Source organism: Nymphalis io, chromosome 5, assembly GCF_905147045.1.
Source record: "Nymphalis io chromosome 5, ilAglIoxx1.1, whole genome shotgun sequence".
Lineage (NCBI taxonomy): Eukaryota > Metazoa > Arthropoda > Insecta > Lepidoptera > Nymphalidae > Nymphalis > Nymphalis io.
In genome coordinates this window covers 5,701,834-5,714,046 of record NC_065892.1, presented here as the reverse complement: position 1 = coordinate 5,714,046, position 12,213 = coordinate 5,701,834, and the positions used below count along the sequence as shown (strand labels likewise).

At 37.9% G+C, this 12,213-nt stretch overlaps 2 protein-coding genes across 2 annotated transcripts; one reads left to right on the top strand and one right to left on the bottom strand.

Annotated features, from left to right (window-relative positions):
* Positions 1-618: 618 nt before the first annotated feature.
* Positions 619-2,378, top strand: LOC126768366 (zinc finger protein 672). The gene is made up of 3 exons (XM_050486390.1): positions 619-738; positions 869-1,139; positions 1,750-2,378. Exons 1-3 carry the CDS (start codon positions 619-621, stop codon positions 2,376-2,378), a joined length of 1,020 nt encoding a protein of 339 aa, XP_050342347.1.
* Positions 2,379-5,621: 3,243 nt separating this feature from the next.
* On the bottom strand, positions 5,622-9,865 carry LOC126768557 (40S ribosomal protein S4). Its single transcript, XM_050486739.1, has 6 exons — positions 9,781-9,865; positions 9,175-9,433; positions 8,833-8,930; positions 7,623-7,794; positions 6,399-6,528; positions 5,622-5,782 (listed from the first exon to the last, which is right to left on the bottom strand). Exons 1-6 carry the CDS (start codon positions 9,781-9,783, stop codon positions 5,653-5,655), a joined length of 792 nt encoding a protein of 263 aa, XP_050342696.1. The 5' UTR covers positions 9,784-9,865; the 3' UTR covers positions 5,622-5,652.
* Positions 9,866-12,213: the final 2,348 nt, after the last annotated feature.

Below are 12,213 nucleotides of genomic sequence, written 5' to 3'. Positions count from 1 at the left end.
GATATTTTAATTTGTAAACAACATTAAAACGAAAACTTTTGTAACTCGTACGTTTGTAAATTGTATACTTTAGGTATTATTTAAACACTGTTATAGTTTCTAAAATAAAAGATTTAATTAGATATTGACCATGTTTAATTTAAACCACTTTCCTATAATACTGCTTGGTTTTTATATTTTGTAGATATTCAAGATTTTTATACCTTGTAAACGTATATTGTTTTTTTTTTATTAATTTACTAATTTTATACAACTAGCTGTTTTATAGCCTTTTTTCAGTTACGATTCATCCCCGCACACCAATTTAGTCTCGGTATGTGGGGAGGCGTATCCTCTGTCAAATCAGTGGAGCCCGGCTTGTGCGATTCAATAACAATTGTTTAATCACAGATTGATTTGCGGAGGGTGTTCTGCAGATTTTAGCGACAGCCCTCTGCGCACCCTCCGCCCTCCGAATGACTTCATATATATAGATTCAGCCCATGAACCTGCCGTCACTCGTTCTCGCCACCTGCGCCCGCACATCATAACTTCTGTATCAAAACGAAATATTTGACTTTTTTATTATTTTTGGTGTAACATTTAGTGCCGGTGAATTGATTGGTGAAGTGATTTAGGATGTCAGAAAGACAGTGCGGTCGTGTAATGTCACGACGTGGTCTTAAGAATGGTTGCCGTTCCCGTCATTTCTCACTAGCTGACCTAGCGGAAATAAAGCAAAGATACCAGGAAGAAAATGTAAGTATAACCAGGATTGTACAGTTGTTATTAATAGTATGAACATATTTTAGACATGGAACTGTAAAATTAAGTCAATTAATATGTTAAAATCCACTACAGTTTTTTAACAAGAAATTATTTTTACTAGGTCTACATGGAAATGGATGCGTGCGGACAGCTGACGGCTCGCGGAGGTCCGGCGCGTGCAGCACGCCTGGCTCGCCTCGCACCAGCGCCTCCGCATGCTTCGGCGCTGCTTTGCCTCGAGCGAGGTCCACCGCCCACCTCACCCGATGATCTTCGCCTGTGCCTTCGTTTAACTACCGATGCTCCCCCTCTACACGAACTGCTTCTTTGGTTCGACGAACACACACTCGCACATCTGAATATGCCATTCCTGACATTACGCAACATTACTGGTAATCATTAATATATTTTATAGTAAACAAGTTCCGCAAATCATGAATACAAACGTTAGAACAATTTCTGGTCTCTAAAGTATGTGCCTACTTGTATATAGGCACTGCAAATACTTAATGAATGGTGCTCATAAATGTATGTTATAAAATGGTTATAACTTACTTTAAGTAGGTACGTACACAGCCACGGTAGCATGATGGCGCTCCTCGTAAGGACGGGAAGGGTACTGCTGGTTTTTTAGTGGGTATTCCGATGTTCGGAGCGCACTCGGCGCCTTGGACACCGGCGAGCCCCACATACCCTCCCACTATTACCGTGGGAGAAACTCGTAACGTGTTTTTCCAGGGTTAAAAAAATGTACGCACACAGCTCAAAATACAAAGCAAAAATTTTTAATAAATATTAAATTGTTATTTGTTATAAAAATTTGGTATACGATATAATTATATTAAACGAGACTGACTATAATATCTACTTTTTAAGTCAATAAATTAAATCTAACCTTAAGGAGTTGATCAAGATTAGGAAGTTTAAATATTTAATTTATGCTGCAACTCGAGTTAAGCATTATGTTTATTCGGTATGATTAATTATCATGTTTATCAACAGGAAAGAAGAACTACGCTTGTCACAATTGTGATGCAGAATTTGAACAGCCAAACCCTTTAAAGATACATATGTTTCTATCGTGTCAAACATTCGAGCCTGATGCGTTCTGGAAACATTGCATTGCACAGCTACGTTCCTCAGTCTCGGCGACTGCGACAACTATCCCATTGGGGCCGTCACTAGTCTCTCCACTATCATCGACTCTGCGCATCGGCACACTACCGCTGCCTGCGACATCGGTTGCAGACCCCGCGCAGCTCGAAGCACTAGCGGCGGCTTGGGGACGCTCGCGCGATGGTCATGTTTGTGTTTACTGCGGAAAGCTATACTCGCGCAAGTACGGGCTCAAGATCCACATCCGCACGCACACCGGTTACAAGCCACTACGGTGTCGCCACTGCTTGCGCGCCTTCGGCGACCCCAGCAACCTCAACAAACATGTGCGCCTGCACGCCGCGGCGGACACGAATAGGACGGGGGACACGGGTGCGTTGACGCACGCGTGCGGGCTGTGTCACAAGCCGTTGGCACGACGGCGCGACTTATTGCGACACCTGCGCTCGCACCACCCGCAACACCTCTCTTCATTACCTTTGACCGGCGAAACCGAATACGCAGAGATACACTAATATATAGTCTTTGCCTCTTTCTGAAAGGGAAATCTCATGTTACGGTCATTTGTACAGCGTTAGTTTTATCTAGTCGTTTTTTAATATTTATTGTATATAAGAGTAAATTATTCACATTTTTCTATTTATTTATTTATAAACCTTCTAGCCTAATACTAAACATTTCTAAGCATTCAAAAAGTAATACTTTGAGTTATGATTACGCTTTTTAGCACTGCACTGAATACTACCAAACGCAATACAAACATATTAAAATGTTAAATTTCTAACGAAAGATAAGCCCCGAAAACCTAATATATAATAAAAACATTAAGTGCGGCCTTAATAAAGCCTAAATAAAATTAAAAAGTCAATCTTCTTTCTGTATGCTTGAACAGACTTGAATGTATGGGGTAATGGGTATCGTTGGAACCTTACCGTCATCCCGAGTGACAATAGCCATTAATTAATTCATTCAGATTTCAGGCTAGACGTGTTATTTCATTTTTTTTTAAATTATAGTTTATTAATAATGTTGTCACTAGTGTACACGTACATTGATATTTTAGCAATAACAGTTCACAAATAAAAAAATACGTTTCGTTTACGGTTGGTATTGTCAGGTTACATTTAATAAAAATGATATACTCATAGATTTATAAATTTAATGTAATATTATATCACATACAATAATCAATAACGCGGCAATCAAAGTTATAATAACGCAACGATTTCATTACTAGATTTATATTTAAAAAAAAAATATTTTTTTCGATTTTACAAAAAAAAAAAGTGGGATATTAAGGTGATGCACTTGCAATTAGTTCTTCACTGGCGCTGGCGCACGTACTTCTACTGAGCTGTCAATCATACGGCAAAGCATGGCGAAATATTGATTACAGACCTCACAATGTTTGTTCGCGCTCCATCTGCATTTATGTATCAGTGTTTATAATAATTATTTAAAACCATAAAGAATATGTATAGGTACTTACTGCATTAACCCTTTGCCTCCTTCACTCGGTTCTGAATCGTAACTATACGTATAGATGCGACAAGCTAAAAGGATTGTAGTATATAATACAGAGAAGGAGAGAAGGTTATAAGCTCCAAAACTTCTCCCCAAAAAACGGAGAGGAGGCCTTAGCCCCGCAGTGGGACATTAACAGGCTGTTACTGATATAATACAGAACTATTTGCAAATCGCATAGAGTATGTAAATCTAAGGTTTATTTATTCTTCGATTGACAGAAGGTATACCTACTATCACGAATGTTTCGCTTTTTTTTTCGGATTGTGTAATACTGTTGGCCTTACTGGCCTCTACAGCGTCACCGGGCGGGATGGGCGAGTTGAACTCAGCCGGATGTTGGGAGCCACAAAGGGCTCAAGAGAGACGGACTTCCTAAGGGTGCCTCCTGTGAGGCCGGACCTCGGCTTAGGACTCCGTTGAAATCGGGAGGGAGGGACGTGTGCATTATAAGCGCCGTCATACGCCTAAGCGTTGACGGGACGTAACGTAAGAGGGTCGTCGACCCCGCCGGCGGGGTCGGTGTGTGTCGTTTGTGTTCCCTAACAAGTGCATGTTGGCAGCGGTGAGTCTATCGACTGGATCGAGTAGGACGTGCTTAGGTCACCTACGGGTTCTTTTAGGTAGCTCTAAGGGGCTATACATGCACGCCTTAGAGATGAGCGGGTTAGCGTGTTGCGACGCTTTATCGAAATATCTTATAGAGAGGTCTTTGAATAGTCAAATGTTTCGCATCAACCAGTCAAGTTAAATAGATCGACTCATCAATCGACGAAAATATTAGGTCCTTACATATGAAATTAGCGTTTTGTCGTACTTACCACTTTGATCTAAAATATCTCTTATTTGGTTAAGAATTCCAAATTCAAATTTATAAATTCATTTAGCTGTTACATTTGAGTTTTGAAAACAGTCATTTATTTGTTTTTTCCTCATTATCTCTTACTTTGGCGTCGCTTGTTACCGCACAATGGAAAACATGAAATATCGGTAATTTACGAGTACGAGTTCTACCGTGGCACCAGTGCTGCAGAAACAGCTCAAAGGATTAATGATGTGTACGGCGCTGGTGTCGCAAAAGAAAGCACGGTACGTTTTTGGTTTCTACGTTTTCGTTCTGGAAATTTTGGCCTTCAGAACCAAACCCGTGGACGGGTGGAGACCAAAGTGGCAAATGAAGAATTAAAGGCTATTGTAGAAGCGGACCCATCACAAAGCACTGAGATAGCTGCAGGCTTCGGGGTAAGTGATAAAACTGTATTAATCCACTTGAAGCAAATCGGGAAAGTAAAAAAACTTGAACGATGGGTACCTCATGAATTGAGTGAATCGAACTCGCAAACACGCGTCGACTGCTTTGTTACTTTGCTCAACCGACACAATAATGAAGGGCTTTTAAATCGAATCATTACTTGTGATGAAAATTGGATACTGTACGATAATCGGAAGCGCTCGTCGCAATGACTGAACCCTGGAGACCCAGCCAAATCCTTCCCTAAACGAAAATTTACTCAGAAAGTTACTATGACTAGCGCCGGTGTCGTTCATTACAGCTTTCTAAAATATGGCCAAACGATTACGACAGATATCTATTGTCAACAACTGCAAACCATGAAGAACTAGCTGCTAAACAACCGAGATTGGTCAATCGCTCGAGGCCACTGCTGCTTCACGACAACGCAAGACCACACACTGCATAACAAACCACTAAGTTAGATGAGCTACAATTGGAATGTCTGCGACATCCACCGTACTCCCTGGACCTTGCTCCAACAGATTACCATTTTTCCGGAATTTGGACAACTTCTTACAAGGAAAAAAATTCAACTCCGATGCGACAGTCCAAACCGCCTTCAAAGAGTTTGATTCTCGCTCGCGTGGTTTTTTTTTAGTAAAGGGATCAATAAACTACCTATGAGATGGCAAAAGTGCATAGATAACGGTGCACTTTAAATAGATTTTACAAAAAAAAAAAGACTATATTCCTCCCGTACAAAACACCAATTTCATAAGTAAGGTCCTAATATATTGATAAAAACTATTACTAGGTATAAAATTGTATGCTCTAGTAATTGGAGAGTATGTATGAGTATGGTTTCTATATCGCTATACGGTACATATAATAATTTCAGTACTCTGCGTCTGCTGCATAACTCACTCGTTTAACACTAAATTACCATAAAGTAACAATCGCTGAGTATTATAGGTAATGGGAATCAATAAAAGGTCAGTAGTAGGTTTTAATATTTAATATTAGAGCTAAGGCTAGTGCGCAGCGACCTTGGCGGCAATGCGCTTGTCGCGTTCCTCAGCGATAGTGAGACGCACACCCTTGCCGCGTGGCAGAGAAATGTATGCCTTCGTGCCCTTGCCGATGATGAACACGTTGTTGAGCCTATGTAACAAATCAATATCATTAAATTATAATTAATCACACAATTTTTTACATTTATAATACATACATAATAGGACAGTACTAGTATAGATTTGTACAAACACGATTAACATTTGCTGAGGTTGAATAATTTCAATGAAAGTTGCATTTAGTTTTATTTGGAGAATTTTAGTTTAATTATTTCAATTGAATATTGTCTATTGGACAGTGGTAATAGCAACTTGGAAACATGCCTTATTTAAATATTATATCTAAGCATGTATGTGTGGTGTTCACAACAATAATGAAAACAACATGAAATGACTATAAACCAATTGAAAGTAATAAAAAATAATTAATATAGTAAAAGTCATGATCATAATAGTATTTAAATTAAAAATACCAAGTAGTGAAATTAATATAAAAAAGAATACAAATATGGTAAAAAGTAACTCATCAAATAAGGAAATTATATTAATTACTGTCATCGATGTGTACAATATAAGAATGTTTCATTTTATCTTAGTATTATTATTTTTTAATTATTATTCATCATCAACTTTTTTTTCAAGTATCATTTCTTTTTATTATTTAAGAATTGTAGGTTAACAATTGAACAAGTTATCAAATAACTGACCTAGTGGCGAAGGTGTGTCCCGTGGAGTCCTTGATGTGGACAATGTCGAAGGAACCGGGGTGCCTCTCGCGTGACACGATAGTGCCCACTCTTCCCAAGTTACGACCTCCCGTGATCATGCACAGGTTGCCTGGCAACATAAATCAACATTTAAAACTATTTTCCATATTTCATAAAATCATCACAAAAATTCAACAGAAACATGGTAGTTATACTGAAACATTTTTCTTATGAACAATATAGTTGTAAATTATAAGTCATTAACTTGCACATTGTTTTCTGAAAGCATTGTTCACTGTAAATAATAGCATAAGAATATATACATTGATTAGAAGTGATTTAAAGAATCTCATATTTATTAAATTGAGTTATGTTGATGTTGAATTAATGCATAAGTTACTACAAAATGTGTATTACTTTTTTTTTTTTCAACCATCTTGAAATAATATATTTCAAAATAGTTTTCTGGGTAAATTTCTCATCAAATATTATTCTACTGCAACACAGTTTTTTTTCAGTGTAATCATAGTTAAAAAGGGCAAAATCTTAGTTCATTTTGGTTCGCTAATTATTATGTAATGATTTATATTTATTTCAGTGCTAATGACTGTGGATGATAGCACTCACAGTCAAGTGGACCATTTAACTAGTCCTTAAATAAAATAATATATTCTCCCACCTCTTATGAGTAAAGTAAGGATCATAGCATTGTAGGAGAACCATGAATCATAATAAAGTTTAACAAATACACAAAGGTGCCATACTGAAAGAATGGTTCCCGAATGTTTGACAAAAAACACATGAAAAATGATCATGAAAAAGATTTAAGAATTAAAAAGAAACTATTCAGGTGACTAACATCTTATTCTGCTAACATATTGTTTTGTAAAAGATTATATGCCAAATACTTACAATATTTTTCTTTGCAAAGGTTAGATTTTAATTTATATCCATCTTTTATTCTAGCCTAAATAATATAATTAAGACAATTATTTGTAAAATTAAAATGTGCCAATAATTTTTATAAAATTTCCCCATTACCTCATTATTCTACCACCTAAAATATTGGATATACATGCCATCCATCTAAATCCATACTATGCTTTGCCTGTTATCTATCAAAATATAATACATTGTATTGTACAAACTCACTAAAACATTTACATTAAATATTAATGTATTTGGACATTAACATAACATATTAACATATTTGGAAGAACTAACCTGACTCAAACTTGATGAAGTCCATGATTTTAGCAGTGGCAATGTCCAGCTGGATAGAGTCATTCACCTTAATTAGGGGGTCAGGGTAACGCAATGTGCGGCCATCATGCGTCACAAGATAAGGTACATTCTTGGGGCCAGTGCCTACAGCACGAACCTTGCACAGCTTGTACTGAAATGGTAGGAAATTAGATTAATAACACAGCATAACTATGATGAATACTGATGAATTGTTTGTAAGGTAGTCATTGAATATGAAAAGATTAATTTCACCATTCTCAATGAACATTTAAAATCATTAAAATGTTTAATTTGGATTTGAAAAATAGATAACAAAATAAAGTAAATTGGCCATTTTAGTATATAATATTACATATTTATAGATATAAATAAGACCCTTTACTGACAGACTGTTACTGTTTTATAAATTATGTTTTAACACCTCACAAACCTGTGCAACTAATATGAAAGCTTTCACATGATATGATATATAGATTTTGCAATTATTATTAGATACATAAGGGATAAAAGTCGAGATAGCCTAGTGGTTAGAACGCGTGAATCTTAACCGATGATCGTGGGTTCAAAGCCGGGCAAGCACCACTGAATTTTCATGTGCTTAATTTGTGTTTATAATTCATCTCGTACTTGACGGTGAAGGAAAACATTGTGAGGAAACCTGCATGTGTCTAATTTCATTGAAATTCTGTCACATGTGTATTCTACCAACCCGCATTGGAGCAGCGTGGTAGAATAAGCTCCAAACCTTCTCCTCAAAAGGGAGCGGAGGCCTTAGCCCAGCAGTGGGACATTAACAGGCTGTTACTGTTACATAAGGGATGAAATAAGAGGAAGCCTTGTCCAACAATGGAACATTTCAGAATTGTTAATGTACTGTTTTATTAGTTAAAACACTTTTGTTGTACTGAAAATGCATATTTCTTTAATGCATAATATTCAACAATGTTCTCCTAACTAATTTCAGCCACGGCAATTATGATCAAGAGTGTCAAGCCATCAATAAATTTCAGTCATTAACACAGGACCTACTTGTATATTTCTAATTGCCATGGTGCGGATAATATGTATTTTAAATAACATGCCATGTGATTTTAACAATGACATTATGATATGAAATAAATTTAATTTACTTTTTTTAATAAATAACTTTTATCTTTTGAAGCTAAAATTTTTGATAAACAAAACAAACCTTAGCTTCCTCGGGAGTAATACGATGGATAATGAAACGTCCCTTAACATCATAGATCAATCGGAATAATTCATTGGTCTTCTCAATTGATACAACATCTGAAAATAAAAATCATAAAAAACTGAGGTTAATATTTGTATTGATATTTAAAATTAACCAAATAGTGTTGTAATCTGCGAATAAATTAAATTTTAACAATACTATCAAGTATGCTAAGTATATCAATAAACTATATTATAAACAAAATTTATTTCGTCTCAGTAGTCTTCTAAAGTAATGAATTGAAAAGCCCTTTAAAAAAATATGTAAATTAGGAATAAGGTATGATTCTACTTTACTCACCCATAAAACCAGCTGGATAAGTGGGATCAGTTCGGACTTTGCCATCAACTTTAATCAAGCGCTGCTTCACAATTTTGAGCACCTCATTACCGGTAAGCGCGTACTTTAGACGGTTACGGAGGAAAATCACTAGCGGCAGACACTCTCGCAGTTTGTGCGGTCCAGTGGATGGACGAGGTGCATACACACCTCCTAATTTGTCCAACATCCATGCTTTGGGAGCGTTTAAACGCTTCAAATGCTTTTTAGGTCCACGAGCCTATAATCACCACAATAAAGATTTAAATAACTATAACCTTAAATATGAAAACACATAACAAAATATATTTTTAAAACAATTTTTTTTTTTTTAGCATAATAATAAAAGGCGTGAATCTAATTACTTCAAGAAAACATGAATTTAAGAAAATAAAGTTCGAGTTTACTCCACAAAATATTTAAATTGTATTCAACTTTTCAGCTTAAATATTGCATGAACTCTGAAAATAATCGATGAACACGTCATATGTAAAATTAAGCTACGCATTAATCACTAAAAACAATTGATTTTATTTGGAAATCGATAGATTTAAACGGATTAAACGCGGTTTTTTAAATGTAACTCACCATGTTGGACACAAAGTTTAACAAGAAAGAATGTTAACGTCAAACGTACGTCAAGTCTTTATTTTTTACAAGCAACAGACTATACAACTATACAAAATTATAATATAGATCTTTAATCTCTATGGCTAAGAAAAATAAAACTTCAATTCCTAGAAATAGGAGTTATAATGAGTTGTATTACGAGTATATTACTACCTCGTTGGTCTACTATATCTAAGGCCCGTAGACCCAAAGGTCCTGGGTTTAAATCCCAGGTCGAAAATTCTCAATCCCGGAGCCTGGCAGTTGGAAGTGTGTACACTCCCGTGCTTCGGAAAGTCCTGCGCCTGAATTTTTTCCGGTCGTGTCAGATTGCCGATCCATTAGATTATGAGTTAATCTCTCTTTAGCTTGCCCGCCGTGGCCGAAATCCGTCTGGAGGATTATTATTTTTGTACTACGAACGTTGTCATCTCTGTGTTAAACCTAAGTTGCATAATATTTTAAAATATTATATAAACCAATTTAATGAGTATCATCATCATGGTTACGTTGCACATTCTTATGAGTTAAATTGAATGAGTTATTTTAATTTGACGCAAAGTATTTTACTTTTTTGCAATGACAATGACAATATTTTATATTTATTAAATTTACGTCACATTCTCGTTTCGTTTATTCAAATTGCTTCACTTTTTGTTTTTCAGCCTTTTGCCGTCCACTGCTGGACGAAAGCCTCCCCCATAGAACGCCAACCATCCCGATCTTGGGCAGTCCGCATCCATCCCGAACCTGCCACCTTTTTTAAATCGTCGGCCCATCTTGTCACAGGGCGTCCTACACTACGTTTGCCTAAGCGTGGTCTCCACTCCAACACGTGTCGGCTCCATCGGCCATCAATGCGCCTGGAGACATGACCAGCCCACTTCCACTTCAGCGAGCTAATTCTAAGCGCGATGTCGGTGACTTTAGTTCTCTCGCGAATGTCCTCATTTCGGATTCTATCTGCCAGAGAAACCCCAAGCATCGCGCGTTCCATTGCTCGCTGAGCGACCCTAAATTGGTGGACCAGTCCCACGGTAAGTGTCCACGTTTCGGCACCGTAAGTCATTACAGGTAGGACGCACTGATTGAAGACCGTAACCTCCCGAATGCCGCCCAGCCCAAACGTATTCTTCTTTTAGCCTCCTTCTCAAAGTTGTGCCGGCCAAGTTGTATAGTTTGGCCCAGGTAGATATATTCCTGCACAACTTCAAGTGGAGAGCCATTTACGACCACTGGTCTCGGGGATACATGACGGTTTGCCATAATTTTGGTCTTTTCAATGTTCATCCCGAGACCTACTTGTCTTGAAGAATCGCTCAGGCTGTTTAGCATCTGTTCCAAATCCTGCAGAGTCTCCGCCATGATGACAATGTCGTCGGCAAATCGCAGATGTGTAATGTGTTGGCCATTTATATTAATGCCGCGTCCGTTCCAATCGAGCGTCTTGAAGACGTCCTCCAATGCATTGGTAAAGAGTTTCGGTGATATTACATCTCCCTGTCTTACCCCGCGATGCAATTGGATTGGTCTTGTGCTCTGATCTTGTACTTGGACGGTCATGGTTGCGGCTTCGTACAAACACTTCACCACCTGGACATACCGACAGTCAATTAGGCATCTCTGCATGGATTCCAGAACAGCCCAGGTCTCGATGGTATCGAAGGCTTTTTCATAGTCCACAAACGCTAGGCATAGAGGCTGATTATATTCCTCGGTCTTCTGTATTATTTGCCTTAGTGTGTGTATGTGGTCTACGGTACTAAAGCCTTTTCGAAACCCAGCCTGTTCCACGGGTTGGAAGTCATCGAATTTTCGGGAAAGACGATTCGTGATTACCCTCGAAAACAATTTGTAAACATGGCTTAAAAGTGAAATGGGGTGGGGCGGTAGCTTTTCAGAAGAGCTTTATCGCCCTTCTTGAAAAACAGCACCACCACACTTCTGCTCTATGTCTTCGGTGTTATACCATTGTGGAGGACGGAATTAAAGATGTTAGCCAGCTCTCTCAGAACTGGTGTGCCTCCTGCTTTGAGAAGCTCTGAGCCTTGTTGTTTCCAAGTTGCCCGAGAGCAATCCTCATCTCGCCCAAATCGATGTCGGGAAGATCATCTGATAGATGGCGTGTTAGTCTGGCTCGTGGGTCATCCGCACTGTGGGACTCAGGTGGAGGTACTCGTGATGAGTATAAATCGCCATAGTACTTTTCGACTTCAGCTAGAATCTCTGGTTTTGAGGTGACGGTTGTGCCTTGTATGGTTCTGAGTTTTGTCAGGTGACAACAGGAGGTATGTGACTTTGCAAGAACCTTTGAGCCCCTATTGAGTGCTATAGCATCTTCAATATTCCGGGTATTCGCTCGTCTTGTGTCACGCCTTATTAGTTTTTTAACCTTCCTGTTAAGTGCCTGAC